The following is a 17,557-nucleotide window of genomic DNA, read 5'->3' as shown; positions in this document are numbered from 1 at the left end:
GATGTGGGACACGCATTTCTCAATGGTGCCTGTTCAAGAGGCTTTGCAGCAGCTGTTGAAGCCTTCCATCAGGAAGACATCCTCCTGTTTGCAGCGCTCATGGTCCATGAGCTTGGGCACAACTTGGGTATTCAGCACGACCACTCGGCCTGCATTTGTAAAGACAAACGCTTTTGCCTCATGCATGAAAATATCACTAAAGAGAGTGGCTTCAGCAACTGCAGCTCTGACCACTTCTCTCAGTTCCTCCGGGAACACAAAGGGGCCTGCCTATTTAACAAGCCTCGGCCCAGAGGTCGCCTGCGTAGGCAAGCCACGTGTGGGAATGGCGTGTTAGACTACAATGAGGAGTGTGACTGTGGACCTGACTGTGGTAACAACCCATGCTGTGACCAAACATGTAGGCTGAAGGAGCATGCACAGTGTAGTGATGGACTATGCTGTTTTAATTGCCAGTTGAGACGTAAGGGCTTCATGTGTCGTTCTGCTTTTGGAGAGTGTGACCTCCCAGAGTATTGTGATGGTACTTCTAGAGAATGCCCCAGAGACCACTATAAGCAAGATGGTACATCGTGTGATATAATTCACTATTGTTTTATGGGCCGGTGTAAGAACCCTGATACTCAGTGCATGGGTATATATGGGTTCCCTGCAAGGTCAGCCCCAGAAGACTGTTATATTTCTATGAACACCAAAGGGAACCGGTTTGGAAACTGTGGCTTTGGGGCCTCACCTAGTTCAAAATATGTTAAGTGTTTTGATGAGAATATATTTTGTGGGAAACTTGTATGTACAAATATTAGACAGATACCAACAATCAAACGCCACCATACATTGATCCAGGTCCCTCATGAAAAAGACTTCTGCTGGAGCATGGATGCCTATAATGATACTGATATCCCTGATGATGGAGATGTGGACACTGGCACCCTTTGTGCCCCACACAAAGTCTGCGTGAATTACTCCTGCATTGATCGTGCTGTGTTCAAGTATGACTGTGAACCAAAAGAAATGTGTAATGGGAGAGGAGTTTGCAACGATTTAAGGCACTGCCATTGTGAGGAGGGCTATGCCCCCCCTGACTGCAAAATTCCAGGAAACGGGGGTAGTGTGGACAGTGGTCCCCCCGGCAAATCACCTAATGAAAATCTAAGTGCAGGAGGAAGTGGCATTACTACTAAACGTAAGAATGAAATGAACATTATTGGCAAGGTAATTTTCATACTCCCCGCATTTCTTTTACTATTATTGTTGATTTTAATACTTTCCATTAGCCTTAGGGCTGGAATTGAGTCAATAGAGACGCCAGGAGGCTCCTCAGAGGAGACCTCAGAGACCACAGAGACTACTGAGGACACACAGGACTTAGGAAATAAACCCGCGGATATTTCACAGATGGGTCCAGAGGAGGCTCCAAAGGAAGTCCCCCCACCGCAGGAGGCCCCCCCACCGCAGGAGGCCCCCCCACCGCAGGAGGCCCCCCCACCGCAGGAGGCGCCCCCACCGCAGGAGGCCCCCCCACCGCAGGAGGCGCCCCCACCGCAGGAGGAGCCCCTACCCCAGGAGGCCCCTCAACCACAGGAGGCCCCTCAACAACCGGAAGCTCCACCCCCGGAGGCTGCCCCACCCCCGGAGGCCCCACCCGACCCGGAGGCCCCTCCGCCCCCGGAGGCCCCACCGCCCCCGGAGGCCCCACCGCCAGAAGTCCCAGGAGGGCCTGCACCATAAGAGGTAGCAGGTGAAGGACAGGAATAACCGAAGGCAGAAGAATAGTGGAGGAAGAAGCCAAATATATCAAATACCTCAAGCACTGAGTGGGAATGAGAGGCTCATAGAGGCAAAGGTGAAGTGAGAAATGATGGCTCCAGTGGCTCTAACTGGACTATGTAGTCTAGAGAAACATAGTAATCTGGGAGGAGGAAACCAGCTTTCAATATTTACTTTAGCAATTTGGTCATACATCGATACATGAAATCATATACAAAATATTCTGTAGTATTGCCTTTTCTCATTTCATGAAAAAATTTTATTTAAGCTTTTCTCATGGATCATTGCATCAATATCCTGTATCACTTGGTTCAATTTCTGAGCTAAAATTATTTTTCAGGGCATACCATCTTCCATCTACATAGTTTCACACAATTGTATTATCTGTATCTATTTTATTACTATCCCGGGGATATTCACACAAGTCACATCAATGCATTATTTTAGGAACGTTATCTACTGAGTACTCTAATTTACCATGACAGTTTCTATTCATGAAATAGAGGTCATTTAAAATAAATAAAGGCAATTTTTGCATGAAACATCACTTCAGACTCGATGCAGCCTAGTAATTGGGGCTTTTATATATTGGGGCTGTCTGGAAGAGGCTGCATCTGATTCAGGGATCCAGTGGAATGGGGCAGGGTGGACAACTGAGGCCAGTGGACACATACACAGTGTTGAATTCATGTTTGAGTTTTGCTTATTCTCTTGGTTTCTTAATTTCTATATTAAAGTTGATATTTTATCTACTGACAATTCATGGGAACCTCTCAAATTACAGGTAACAATACATAAACTTTGAGGTAACTGATCTGTCATGGTTTAAGGAAAGCCTACAGACAGGATATAAATCTATTTATAAATCTGTTGCAACAAAATGATACCAGTACATCAGATCCCCCAACTATTCAGAGTCTCTATTGCAGTATTTACATTTTATGTAACAATGTGCCTAAAAAAAAAAAAACTGTTTCTTTTATTCATGATTTTTTTCCAAAACAGACACAATCTTTAATCATCTTTATTGTCACGTTAGCTGCTTTTATGACCCATGTCAACGTCTAGTGGTGTTTTACAAAACAACTCAAGCATCAGAGAAAACAGTAGGCTACCTTTCCTAAGCACCGTGAGAGCTCTTTTCTTCTCCTTGGCTGCTAAGAGCATGAGAGCTGTGTAAGCTTGGACTCTTGTGCTCTCCTAGCCTAACAAATCCAGCCAGAAAGGATTTTCTGAGAGTAAACAAATAACCTTTTTAAAAAGAAGAGAGTCACCTTTCTTCTGGTTGAGGGGCTTTCATCTTCCCTGTCCCTAAATCCCAGGTGTCACTTTCTGGCTGATTGGTCTTAGACATCGACCTTTACTTCCTCAGGGCTAGGTTTCTGCTTCAGTAAGATGGCCACACAAAGGACGCCTCTCACAGAATGGTTGAGAGATTAAGTTAGGTAACGTGTGTGCTGGTATTGAGTGCACTTCTTGGCATACAGCGGGTGCTCAGATCAACACTGAGAAGATCTAAACTCAACTGTGTCGATGGATCTACGACTGTATGAATTATATATTGTTCAGCAATGGTAAGATCTATCACTACCGAGTCGCAATACTGAACTTCCTTTATACCTATGGCATTCTGACCTATCATACATATGGTCATTTGCAAACACATTCTACTTCCCCTACTAAATTGAAAATCTCTGGATGTGAGGAGGAGTAAGATTTGGTTGATGTGGCAATCACTACCTTGGGCCCAGTTACGGGTAAGACTGGTAAGGACTTTCTTCCTTTCCTTAGAGCCCCTTTCAAGACCATGGTGGCATTAAAGGCAATCCTGCCACTTAGATCCTAAGTCAAGGATTCTAGCTTTCTCTCTCTTCTGACTGTATCCTCAGTCCTTAATGTGCAAATGGCTCAGGACAGGCCGACTTGCACATTTGAAGCATGCTGTCCAACCTTGGTGCTTTTTACAGAAGCCTAATTTGACAGTGAAACTGACACATTCCACCTCTCCTCATTCGTTCGTTCATTCATTCTTCATTCATTCCACCACTTATGTATGAACTGTTGTACTAGTACTAGGGACGTGGCAGAAAATAAGACAAAGTCTATGATCCCATGAAAAGGAAAAAAAAAATTACAAACCTGGCACAAACAAAAAGATAACTACATGATGTGCCTGGTTGTAATATGTGTGATGGAACAGAATGAAGCAGTGCAAGGGGAACAAGAGTGAGGTTAGGGTGGAGTGCTATTTGAAGCCAGTGGTCAGAGAAGGGGAAGAGCAAATCAGGGAGAGGGAAGGCTAAGTGGAAGAGTCTGGAGATGGGAGCATGCTTGGCATGTTTGAAGATCAGCAAGGAGGTCACCATTATCTGGACAGAGCAGGCATTGTGGAGTGGTAGCTGAGGGCTGTGGGTGGAGACAGGTCACATGAAGACTTGGTAAGGATTGGTAAGGAATTATGTTTTTGTTTTTTTTTTAAGATTTTATTTATTTATTTGAAAGAGAGAGAATGAGAGAGAGAGAGAGAGCACATGAGAGGGGAGAGGGTCAGAGGGAGAAGCAGACTCCCTGCTGAGCAGGGAGCCCGATGTGGGACTCGATCCCAGGACTCCAGGATCATGACCTGAGCCGAAGGCAGTCGCTTAACCAACTGAGCCACCCAGGTGCCTCAGGAATTATGTCTCTATTTCAGTGGAGATGGGAAGTGCGGAAGGGTTTTAGCAAAGGAGTGACCAGAGTTGAGAAGTCCTGAAGGATCACTCCATCTGCCACATGATCCAAGAACAGGCAGGGGTAGGGTGATGGGCCATTGCATAAGCAGAGAATCCTTAGAGATCTTGTGATGTGCCAAGTGGGAGATGTTGGAAGCTTTTAGGAGGGTGGTTGAAGTGGTAGTGGTGAGAAGAGGCTAGAATCTGGGTATATTGTGAGGTAGAGCTCAAAGGATTTGCTGACAGAGCAGATGTAGCGTGTAAGAGGAAGGCGGCAAAGGAGGATTCCAGTGGCCCTGCCCTGAGCAACTGCAAGAACAGAGCTGCCATTCACTGAGGTGCACATGAGTGTGGAAAGAGCAGGCGTTGGACGTGTTTAGCTTGAGATGCCTATTAAACCGCCACGTGGGCATGCCAGCTAGGCAGCAAGGTGACTGAGTCTGGAATTCAGGAGAGAAGTCAGCCACAGATGTCTATTTGAGAGTTGCCAGTCTGGAGATGATATCCAAGCCATGGGACCGGCTGCCACTGCCCAGGGAGCAGAGCCAGCAGCTAGAGAAAGGAGCAGATACGAGGACTGGGTGAGGACTTAGCTCCAGGGAGTTCCATGTATAGGTGTTGATAAGATGAGGACTCAGGAAAGAAGTGGGGGAAGGAGTGGCTGGTATGGTAGGGGTACCACCAGGAGAGGGCATTGTCCTGAAAACAAAGAAAGAAAGCGTTTCTAGAAGAGCCTTACACTACAGAGCCAGTCCATCTGCAAATTCTCTTGGCCCTACTTTAAACATATATCCAGAATGTGACCTCTTCTCACCACCGCCCCCGACCCCCACTCTCCAGCGCACCGCAAGCCATCATCAACTCCCTCTTCTCTTCTCCAACCGCAGAAGTCTCTAACTGGTTGGTCTCTCTGCTTCCACTCTGGCTCTCCCAATAGCCTATTTTCCACCCAGTGAGCAGAGTGATTATTTTCAAAGGTAAGTCAGAACATTCCGATCATCTTTTAAGTGTTGCCAGTAGGTGCAAGGTGAGGACCGCGTGTTGATCATTTGATTTGACAACGGAGAGTTATTCACTGGTATCCTGGAGCAGAGCAGTTTAGATGGATGTGTGGGAATGAAAGCTTATTCTACTGGAGTCAAAATGTAAAGGATGAGCCAAACAAACATCTGTGAGGGTGTTCAATGTCATCGGGATTCAGAGAAATACAGATTATATAGCCACAAAGAGATGTTGCTACACACCCACAAGATTGGCTATACGAAACTGAAAATGCCAAGCGTTGCTGTGGAACAGTAGCAGCTCTCTAAACCGCTTCAGAAACGTAAAGTGGCATGCCACTTTGAAATAACACTTTTAATTTTCTAGTTAAATTTTATTTTCTCAAGTACCCTATAACTTAGCTAGAAATTTCTGCTTATTTGCATCATGTTACTGGACAATAATGGTCATAAGAAGCCCTCTTCATAGTATTCCAAAAGAAAAGAACCCTGTGTTCACAGATAATACAGTGAATGTTGTGACTGATCCACACAGAGAAAGACAAGTGTAGAACAATGTGGCAGGGAATGAACTATGGCGGCACCCAAACATAGTAAGTGTAAACTTAAATACCACGTGGAACAAAAGAGGCCACACTGCGTTTGTATGGATTCATAGGAAGTTAAGGGGTAAAATGGGAAGCACTCCCAAAATGTTAAAATAAGGTCCTCCAGAAATGCCCTCCTCCATAAAAACAGTTACAACACAGGCAAAAAGAGTCAAGGAGAGTGGTGACAGTGGCACATTATGAGAGAAAATATTAGTGGATCATATATCTGATGGGGACTAGTACCCAGAAAAAATTGTTCAATAAAACTGCCGAATCTTGGTAAGAGCAGCGAGCTACGTGAAGTTTTAATTGCCCTAGTCCCATATCCCTCTCCCTCAGGTCCCCACTAGCCTTGAAAAACCACATCCTAGCAACTAGGGTAGCTGTGAAAACAGGTCGCCTAGCACCTAGTGGAATGGGCAGAACAGTTTACAGCCTCCTCACAAGCACATGGCCATAGAACTGTTACTAATTTTACTCCTGGCAGTCCCCCAGAAAAATCCCCCTTCACAGGGCTTGCCTTGCTATAGAAAACTCTCAGAAGAAAACATAAGGCAAAAGTTTCACGGCACTGGATTTGGCAAAGATCCCTCTGATGCATGACACCAAAGACACAGGTAACAAAAAAACAGACAAAATGGACTTAACGAAACTTTAAAAATTTTCTGCATCTAAAAACACTCTTGACACAGTAAAAAGGTTACCCACAGAATGGGAGAAAATATTTGCAAATCAAGTGTCTGTCTGATAAGGGATTAATATCCAGAATATACAGAGAACACTCCTACAACTCAACAACAACAACAAAAGAAACGACCTGATTAAAAAAATGGGCAAAGGACTCGAAGAGACATTTCTGCAAAGAAGATACACAAATGGCCTCTGAACACATAAAAAGATGCTCAACATCACCCATCACGAGGGAAATGCAAGCCACAACTACAGTGAGATACCACCTCCCACCCATGAAGATGACTACCGTCAAAAAAACCCCAGAAAATAAGATGTCCTGTGTTGGAGAGGACGTGGAGGAAACTGGAACCCATGTGTGCTGCCGGTGGAAATGTAAAACGGTACAGCCTCTGCGGAATACGGTGTCGTGGTTCCTTCAAAAGATCAAAACTAGACTTGCCATATGACCCGGCAATTCCACTTCTGGGTATACGCCCCAAAGAACTGAAAGCAGGGTCTTGAAGAGCTGCTTGTATGTCCACGTTCACAGCAGCACTATTCACAATAGCTAAAACACAGAAGCAACCTAAGTGTCCATCGATGGATGACCAATGGATAAGCCAAATGTGGTACATACTTGCAGTGAAACACTACTGACCCTCGGAAAGAAAAGAAATCCTGACACGTGCCACAGCATGGATGAACCTTGAGGACATTATGCCAAGTGAAATAAGCCAGTCCCCCAAAGACAAGCCTTGTATGATTCCACTCACAGGAGGCACCCAGAGTAGTCACAATCCTAGAGACAGAAAGTAGAATGGAGGTTGCCAGGGGCTGGAGGCAAGCAGGCAATGGGGATTTACAGTTTAATGACTATACAGTTTCAGTTATAAGTTATAAGATGAAAAGGAGTCCTGGAGATCAGAGTGGTGACGGTGGCACAACATTATAAATGTATTTAATGCCACTGAAGTGTGCACTTAAAAATGGTTATGATGGTAAACTTTACGCTATGTGTGTTTCAACTCAATAAAAAAGATTGGAAGGAAAAATGAAATACTTCTCTGCTCTGAGAGAAAACACAGCACTGAGAGAGTGAAAAGACAGCCCAGAGGATGGGCGAAAATATTAGCAGATCATATATCTGATGGGGACTAGTACCCACTCTTAGAACTCAGCCAGAAAAAGATGTCCAATTTTAAAAGGGCACAGGACGTGAATAGACATTTCTCCAAAGAAGAAATAAAAGATCAATAAGAATATGAAAGGATGTGCAATATCATGAATTATCAGAAAGGTGCACATCAAAACTACAATGAGATACCCTTTTACATCCACTGGGATGGCTAAAATCGAAAAGACAGGCAGTATCGAATGTCAGTGAGGATAGGGAGCAAGTGGAACCCTCGTTCACCCTGGCAGGAATGTAAAATTACGTAGCTGCTCTAGAGAACAGTTGGGCAGTTCCTCGAAAGGCTAAACATAGAGTTAACACATGACTGAGCAATTCCACTCCCAAGCACCTACCCAAGGGAAATGAAAACGTATGTCCAAGCAAAAACTTGTACTCAAATGTCCACGGCAGTATTATTCACGATAGCCAAAAAGTGGAAACAACCAAAATGGTCATCCACTGATGGGTTAAAAAAATAAAACATGGTATATTCCTTCATTCAAAAAGAATCCATTATTTGGCCCAAAGGAAATGAAGTTCTGACACATGCTACAATATGGCTCATCCTTGGAAACACGCGAGGTGAAGTAAGTCACAGAAGACGACAACTTGTAGGAGGCCATTGCTATGAAATACCCGGAACGGACAAAGTCCTAGAGCTAGAAAGTACACTAGTGATGGCCAGGGGCTCAGGGGAGGAAGGGGGGGGAGAATGAAGAGGGACTGCTAATGAACAGGAGAGTTTCCTTTAGAGGGTGAGGAAGATGTTCTAAAATCAACTGCGGTGATTGCCTGTATAATTTTCTCAACATACTATAAACCACTGAACTCGACTCTATTTTTTTAAAGATCTTATTTATTTATTTGACACAGAGAGAGTACAAGCAGGGGGAACGGCAGGGAGAGGGAGAAGCAAGCTCTCCGCTGAGCAGAGAGCCGGCTCGGGGCTCCATCCTAGGACCCTGGGATCATGACCTGAGCTGAAGGCAGATGCTTAACCGACTGAGCCACCCAGGCACCCATGAACTGGACTCTTTAAATAAAGAATATCATGGCCTGTGAGTTGTATCTCAACAAAGGTGTTATAAAAAGACAAGTAAAATAAAATTACACAATTACACCGGGATGCATATTTAGGAAGCAAAACAATTTTTTTAAAAAGTGAGAAAGTAGTTCTCATAGGAGACAGGATCATGACTATCTCTGAAGCAGGAGGATTTGTGATTGGCAATGGCACATGGGTGACTTCTATGGAGCTAAAACTGTTGATTACTTCATTGGGGTTGTACCTACACAGCGGTTTCCATGCCTCAGTAAAATATACATCACATAAAATTAACCATCTTACCCATTTTTTTAAGTGTACAGTTTAGTGGCATTAAGTACCTTCGCACTCTTGTGCTGCCTTCACCACCATCCATTTCCAGAACTTGTCATCATCCCAAACTGAAACTCTGTACCCATTAGACGATAATAACTCCCCGTTACTCTTTTCCCCAGCTCCTGGTCAACTCTATTCTACTTTTTCTCTCTCTATGAAATTGACTTTTGGAGGAACCTCACCTAAATGAAATCACAGAGGAGGAGTTAAGATGGCAGAGGAGTAGGGGACCCTAATTTCATCTGGTCCCTGGAATTCAGCTAGATAATTATCAAATCATTCTGAACACCTGCAAAATCAATCGGACATCTGAGAAAAGAATTGCTGCAATTCTACAAATAGAAAAGTGACCACTTTTTGGAAGGTAGGAGGTGTGGAGACGTGAATCCAGGGCAATATACAGGTAGATAGGGCAGAGGGGAGGGAGCTTGCTAAAGGAGGCTACCTCAAAATATTATAAGCAGGGGAACACACAATCGAAATCTTTAGAGTTCTGCTGCAGTGGGGGACGTCCCTGGCTTAAAGATGCTCAGGTGGCAAAGAAGCGGGGTGGACTCCCACGTCGGATAGTGGATAGCGTGGCCCCAGGATCCCCAGGGTCACAAGAAGAACGGGGGGGGGGTGTCGGAGTGCGGCAGAGTTTCCAGGCATTGGAGCCGGGAAGTGGGCTGAAAACAGCAAGCCTAGGAGCCAGCTTTCTGCTCCGTGTTGCCATAAACTGAATTGCTGCATGCTCGCATGACCGCTCTCTGGGCAGGGGCCAGCAAAAGGCAGAAGCACAGCGAGACCCCCTCTCCCTCCCCCGGAGGGAATGGCATGGGTCTGCACCACAGGAGTCTGTAAAGTTTGGAGACTCAAAACTGGGTGGGGTGCCTGAGATAAAAATGCTCGGTCACAGGCCGTGTGAACAAAGAGGTTGGTCAGAAACCAGGGAGACAAGAGTGATTCACTGCATTTCTGTGAGACCTCCCTGAAGAGAGGGGGGTGGGGGGCTAGAGATCGGGGCACCGCCATTTCCATACCCCCCACCCCATCGGTGCTGAAAGCCTTCAGAGAACAAAACACTACGCAACAAAGTGCCATCTGGAGCTGCTTGCACTGAGCCCTGCCCCCTGGTAACAGGAGTGCAATTCCACCAAGCAAGGACACCTGAGAATCACCGCAACAGACCCTTCCCCCAGAAGACCAGCTGGAACAACTCGCTAGCACCAAGTTTACCAATCATAGGGAACTGCAAAACTTCAGCTTTTGGGAAAAACAGTATATAGCATTCACGGTCGTTTTTTTTAAAATCATTATTCTTTAGTCTTCCAGTTTTATTTTTTTCAGATATTTTCTTTTTTTAATTCTTTTTTTGTTCTTATTAAAAATTTTTTAAAGATCTTATTTATTTATTTGAGAGACACAGAATGAGAGAGAGAGAGAGAGAGCACATGAGAGGGGGGAGGGTCAGAGGGAGAAGCAGACTCCCTGATGATCAGGGAGCCTGATGCGGGACTCCATCCCAGGACTCCAGGATCATGACCTGAGCTGAGGGCAGTTGCTTAACCAACTGAGCCACCCAGGTACCCCTCTTATTAAAATTTTTAATGTATACTTTATTTTTGTTTCCTTCCATTGTATTTTATTGTATTTATGTTATTATATATATTACATATATTATTATAGTATATATTTTATATTTATATATGTTATATATACATTTATATTTATATATATGTATATATGTTATATATACATTTATATTTATATATAAAAGCTTTTGATTCTTTCCTATTTTGAGATCTATACGTACACATTGAGATACACACACACACACACAAAATATATATATATATATATTCACATAAGTTTTCTTTTTTTTCCTATTTTTGAGATCTAGTTTCTTTTAACAAACCAAAATACACTCAGGATCTAGTTTATTGTTTTGTTCTGTTTTACTTCTTGTTTGACTTCTTATTTTTCTTTGTTTGTGTTTACTTCTGGTGAGCTTTGTTTGTATTTTTCTGGTGTTGTTATTTTTGTCTTTTCTCTCTTCTGTTCTTTTCTGGACATGATGATGAGATGGAGAAACTCACCCCAAAAGAAAGAACAGGAGGAAGTACTACTCACTGGCAGGGATTTAATCAATATGGATATAAGTAAGATGTCACAACTAGAGTTCAAAACAATTATTAAAAATATGCTTGAAAAAAAGCTTAGAAGACACTAGAGAATCCATTACTGTAGAAATAAAAGAGCCAAAATCTAATCAAGTGAAAATTAAAAATGCTATTACTGAGATGCAGTCAAAAATGGAGGCTCTAACAGCTTGGATAAATGAGGCAGAAGAGAGAGTCAGTGACAGGTAAGACAAAACGATGGAAAACAAGGAAGCTGAGAAAGAGAGAGAAAAACAACTACTGGATGATGAAGGGAGACTTTGAGAAATCAGTGATACCATATGGCAAATTAATATTTGAATAATAGGGGTCCCAGAAGATGAAGGGGGGGATGCAGAAGGTTTATTTGAACAAATTATAGCTGAGCACTTCCCTAATCTGGGGAAGGAAAGAGGCATTCAAGCCCAGGAGGCATAGAGAAAAACCCCCTCAAAATCAATAAAAACAGGTCAACATCTCCACATACAATAGTGAAGCTTGCAAATTTCAGAGATAAAGAGAAAATCCTGAAAGCAGCTGGGGACGGGAGGTCTGTAACCTACAAGGGCAGAAACATAAGGCCGGCAGCAGACCTGTCTGCAGAGACCTGGCAGGCCAGAAAGGACTGGCATGATATATTCAATGTGCTAAATGGGAAAAATATGCAGCCAAGAACCCTTTATCCAGCAAGGCTGTCATTCAGAATAGAAGGCAAGATTAAGAGTTTCCAGGACAAACAAAAACTAAAGGAATTCCTGAACACTAAACCAGCCCTGCAAAGAAATATTAAAGGGGATCCTCTGAGTGAAGAGAGAGCCCAAAAGTAACAAAGATCAGGAAGGAACAGAGACAATCTACAGAAACAGCGATTTTACAGGTAATACAATGGCACTTAGTATCTTTCAATAATTACTCTGAATGTAAATGGACTGAATGCTCCAACCAACAGACACACGGTATCAGACTGCATAAAAAAAAAAAAACAAGACCCATCGATATGCTGTCTACAAGAGACTCATTTTAGACCCAAAGGCACCTCCAGATTGAAAGTGAGGGGGCGGAGACCCATTTTTCATGCTAATGGACATCGAAAGAAAGCTGCAGTGGCAATCTTTTTATCAGACAAAGTAGATTTTAAACCAAAGGCTGTAATAAGAGATGAAGAAGGACACTATATCATAATAAAAGGGTCTATCCAACAAGAGGATCCAACAATTGTAAATATTTATGCCCCTAACTTGGGAGCAGCCTGCTATATAAATCAATTAATAAGAAAATTAAAGAAACACACATTGATAATAGTACAATAACATAGGGGACTTTAACACCCTACTCACAGCAATGCACAGATATCTAAGCAGATCAACAAAGAAACAAGGGCTTTGAATGACACACTGCACCAGATGGCCTTCACAGACATACTCAGTGCATTTCATCCTAAAGTAACAGAATACATATTCTTCTCAAGTGCACACGGAACATTCTCCAGAATAGATCACACAGTGGGTCACAAATCAGGTCTCAACTGGTACAAAAAGACTGAGATCATACCATGCATGTTTTCAGACCACAATGCTTTAAAACTTGCATTAAGTAATCACAAGAGGAAAGTTGGAAGGAACACATATACATGGAGGTTAAAGAGCATCCTACTAAAGAATGAATGGGTCAACCAGGAAATTAAAGAACTATTTAAAAAAAAAAAACATGGAAACAAATGAGAACGAAAACACAACCGTTCAGAACCTTGGGGATACACCAAAGGCAGTCCTAAGAGTGAAGTATATACCAATACAAGCCTTTCTCAAGAAACAAGAAAAGTCTCAAATACACAACCTCACCTTACACCTAAAGGAGCTGGGAAAAGAACAGCAAATAAAGCCTAAATCCAGCAGGAGAAGAGCAATAATAAGGATTAGAGCAGAAATCAATGATACAGAAATTAAAAAAACCCAAAAAAACAAAAACAGTAGAACAGATGACAAGGGAAGTAGGAGCTGGTTCTCTGAAAGAATTAATAAGATCAATAAACCCCCAGCCAAACTTATCAAAAAGAAAAGAGAAAGGACCCAAATAAACAAAATCATGAATGAAAGAGGAGAAATCACAACCAACACTGAAGAAATACAAACAATTACAAGAGAATATTATGAGCAATTGTATGACAACAAATTAGGCAATCTGGAAGAAATGGATGCATTCCTAGAAACTTATCAACTACCAAAACGGAAACAAAAAGAAATAGAAAACCTGAACAGACCCATAACCAGCAAATAAACTGAAGCAGTAATCAAAAACCTCCCAACACACAAGAGCCAGGGCCAGATGGCCTCCCAGCGGAATTCTACCAAACATTTAAAGAAGAATTAATTCCTGTTCTTCTGAAGCTGTTTCAAAAAATTGAAATGGAAGGAAAACTTCCAAACTCATTCTATGAGGCCAGTATTACTTCGATCCCAAAGCCAGACAAAGACCCCACCAAAAAGGAGAATTACAGAGCAATATCCCTGACAAACAGGGATGCAACAATTGTCTCCAAGATCCTAGCTAATAGGATCTAAGAGTACATTAAAAGGATTATTCACCATGACCAAGTGGGTTTTACTCCTGGGCTGCAAGGGTGGTTCAACATTTACTGACTTTCAACAATAGCTTTATTGATATAGAACTCACACTGGACAGCCACATTGCAGAAGAATGAAATCAGGCCTCTTTCTTAAACCATACACAAAAATAAACTCAAAATGGATGAAAGACCTAAATGTGAGACAGGAATCCATCAAAATCCTAGAGGAGAACACAGGCAGCAACCTCTCTGACCTCGGCTGCAGCAACTTCTTGCTCGACACGCCTTCAAAGGCAACGGAAACAAAAGCCAAAATGAACTACCGGGACTTCATCAAGATAAAAAGTTTTGCACAGCAAAGGAAATGGTCGTCAAAAGTAAAAGGCAACCTAAGGAATGGGAGAAGATATTTACAAATGACATATCAGATAAAGGGCTAGTATCCAAAATCTATAAAGAACTTCTCAAACACCCAAAAGACAAAAAATCTAGTCAAGAAATGGGCAGAAGACATGAATAGATATTTCTCCAAAGAAGACATACAAATGGCTAACAGATATGTGAAAAAATGGCTCAACATCACTCAGCATCAGGGAAATACAAATCAAAACCACAATGAGATACCACCTCACACCAGTCAGAATGGCTAAAATTAACAACTCAGGAACAACAGATGTTGGCGAGGATGTGGAGAAAGGGGAACCCTCTAACACTGTTGGTGGGAATGCAAACTGGTGCAGGCACTCTGGAGAACAGTATGGAGGGTCCCCAAAAAGTTAAACATAGAGCTACCCTATGACCCAGCAATTGCACTACTAGGTATTTATCCAAAGGATACAAACGTAGTGATCTCAAGGGGCACATGCACGCCAATGTTTATAGCACCGATGTCCACAATAACCAAAGTATGGAAAGTATGGAAAGAGCCCAGATGTCTATCAACAGATGAATGGATAAAGAAGATGTGATATACAGATAGATATGTAGATATCTATCTATCTATATATAGAATGGAATATTACTCAGCCATCAGAAAGAATGAAATCCTGCCATTTGCAATGACTTGGATAGAACTAGAGGGTATTATGCTAAGTGAAAGGAAACAAAGAAAGACAAATATCGTATGATTTCACTCATATGTGGAATCGAAGATACAAAACAGATAAACACGGGAAGGGAAGGAAAAATAAAATAAGATGGAAACAGAGAGGGAGACAAACCATAAGAGACTTAACCATAGGAATCAAACTGGCGGTTGCTGGAGCGGAGGTAGGTGGGGGGATGGAGTAACTGGGTGATGGCCACTAAGGAAGCTGCTTGATGGGATGAGCACTGGGTGTTATATGCAACTGATGAATCCCTAAATTCTACCTCTGAAACTAATAATACACCATATGTTAAACTGCATGTAAATAAAAAATTTTAAAAATAAATGAAATCAAAATATTTGTCCTTTTGTGCCTGGCTCAGCTTCTCTCTTTTTAATAATTCAGTGTAAAATAAATTTCTGTTTTATGCATGTAATGTGTTTGTGCTGTGATTCAAAGTTAAACATTTCAGAAAAGAAAAAAGTAGTGATGCAAACTGGAACAAGAATGTTCATACACTCTTTCAAAGGGTTTCATTATGAAACAAGAGAAACTGGATGCGACTGGAGAGTGATACGGGCTGAGAAGGACGGTTTCATAAAGGTGAGATATTACAGCATATAATGAGACTGAATCTAATGGACAAACAGATGTTTAAGATGGAAAAGGGAGAAGGGACAACTGGAAAAGCAAACAAAGTCCACGAGAAATTGAAAGGGAAGGAGACTCCGCATACAAGCAGAGGGACTGGCCTTAGATCGGAGCAGGGACAACTTATCCACTATAGTAGGAGGAAAATCTAGATACACTTGGGCTCACCTGGCACCTACATGTGGAAGTACTCTTTGGATTGCTTCTATTTTTCTCAGCCAAAGTTGGGGCCAGAAGAAATCACGAGAGTGAACTGCTGGCTAAAGGTTAAATATAAGAAGAGGTACATATTGCGATCACAAATGTGCCATTGGTCAGCATGGTTATGGGTTTTCCTGAAGACATTTTTAGCCATTCAGGGCAGGCATCAAGCAAGTACAAACAACACACAACAGATGAGACATCACAGGACTCATAACCTGGGAGTCCTTTATTCACTTGATAAATAATTCTTGTTCATCTACTCTTGGACAAGCACTCTTCTAGACCTGAGGGTATAAAGATGAACAGACAGAAGTGGTCACTGAACACATGGAGGCCGTATTCTAACACAGGAGAGATTTCTAGGATACCTAGTTTACAACAGGCATAATCTTAGCATACCCTATGTCAGGGCCATCCTGAGAAGGGTGTGGGCCTGGACTCACCCACCAACGTGCCCATGATACTCACGCCTAAGAGGAGGCCGCTCTATTGGCATCCCCCTACACGTTTGGACAGTGTTATCAACAGAAATTGGGAAAACGAACTTTGATGATGTTAAAACAGGGGTACTGACCCTTGCCCCATGAGTCGCCAGCCCACTTGGGTCTATTTTGTGGCACAGGGTCTGTCTTGTGGCCATTTGCCTTACCTAACAGACTGGCCTGTGAGATGTGCATATCACTATAATGCCATCCAGGGATAAAGAACAATCTGAGTTATGATGTCCATTGCTACAGAGCAAGAGTTTCAAAGGAGGGGAAGTGAGCAACAGAGTGTGCCCTCCGAAGATGTCTAAGCCCCTGGTCTGGAACGCTTGGGAGTTAGCCAAGCAACGGACGACAGGAGGGGTGGGGGTGGGGCATTCTGTGTGGCACAGTTGAGAAGGCATGGAGGTTTTGTTTCCACTCTCAAGGTAGGGTCTTGCATTTTAGCGTTTGCAGTCCTTCATGATTACATCAGTCCCTCATGTCAAAAGGCCCTTAGCCAAGGAGCACTGAAGCTGATGCTGTGGAAGGAAGTCGCATAGAAAGGACACTATCTGAAGGATAACAGATCAGAAAGACTGGAAAGGACACAGCCAGAGGCTATGCCTCTCACAGCTAGGCAGTTGCCACCCTTTACGCAGCCAGCATAGATCTGGAGCTAATACCTGAGGGTCTCTGTGTCAGGGAGAGCTGCTGCTGATGGACAGAGGCCACACACCATCAACCGATTCACAATGGCCACGTCAGTGGCAGCTCCTTTGAGACACTTTGCCTCCTCCTTGTCTTCTCTACAGAAATACCAAGTGGTTACCTATGAGGCTGGCAGAGTGCTTCAGACTTGGGTTCCCCAAATGAAGGGCTCGAGGCGGGCACTAGTAGTGCCAGGACCTTCATGTGTCAGGTTGGGGATCATGCTAGTGTTGGTACTGATTTTCCTGCCAAGCTTGTACTGTGACCCTGGATCTGTATACTACTCTTCTTATGAAACAGTCATCCCCAAGGGTCTGACAGTCAAGGGAAGGGAAGACCCAGGGGAAAAGGCATCCTATATGCTATTAATGCAGGGCCAGAAACAGGTGATTCACCTGAAGGCGAAGAGAGACTATTTTGTGAATAACTTCCCAGT

At 43.0% G+C, this 17,557-nt stretch overlaps 2 protein-coding genes across 2 annotated transcripts in view; both read left to right on the top strand.

Moving 5' to 3' along the window:
* Window positions 1-89: 89 nt before the first annotated feature.
* LOC145716705 (disintegrin and metalloproteinase domain-containing protein 1a-like) lies at window positions 90-1,728 on the top strand. The gene has a single exon (XM_081800955.1). It carries the CDS (start codon window positions 100-102, stop codon window positions 1,726-1,728), a length of 1,629 nt encoding a protein of 542 aa, XP_081657081.1. The 5' UTR covers window positions 90-99.
* Window positions 1,729-7,040: 5,312 nt separating this feature from the next.
* Window positions 7,041-17,557, top strand: part of LOC145716704 (disintegrin and metalloproteinase domain-containing protein 1a-like) — a 12,764-nt gene continuing 2,247 nt past the window's right edge. The window contains exons 1-3 of the mRNA XM_081800954.1: window positions 7,041-7,142; window positions 15,551-15,694; window positions 15,961-16,117. Of these exons, the coding sequence (XP_081657080.1) occupies window positions 7,041-7,142; window positions 15,551-15,694; window positions 15,961-16,117 (403 nt within the window). The remainder of the gene's footprint in view (window positions 7,143-15,550; window positions 15,695-15,960; window positions 16,118-17,557) is intronic.

The sequence above is a fragment of the Leptonychotes weddellii genome, chromosome 13 (assembly GCF_054177405.1).
Source record: "Leptonychotes weddellii isolate Sample4059 chromosome 13, ASM5417740v2, whole genome shotgun sequence".
NCBI lineage: Eukaryota > Metazoa > Chordata > Mammalia > Carnivora > Phocidae > Leptonychotes > Leptonychotes weddellii.
Note: the sequence above shows the minus strand (reverse complement) of the source record. Positions and strands in the feature narration are given on the sequence as shown.

What these genes read in the sequence shown, in the direction of transcription:
- LOC145716705 (XM_081800955.1), top strand. Translation starts at nt 100, where the DNA reads ATGGTCCATGAGCTTGGGCACAACTTGGGTATTCAGCACGACCACTCG.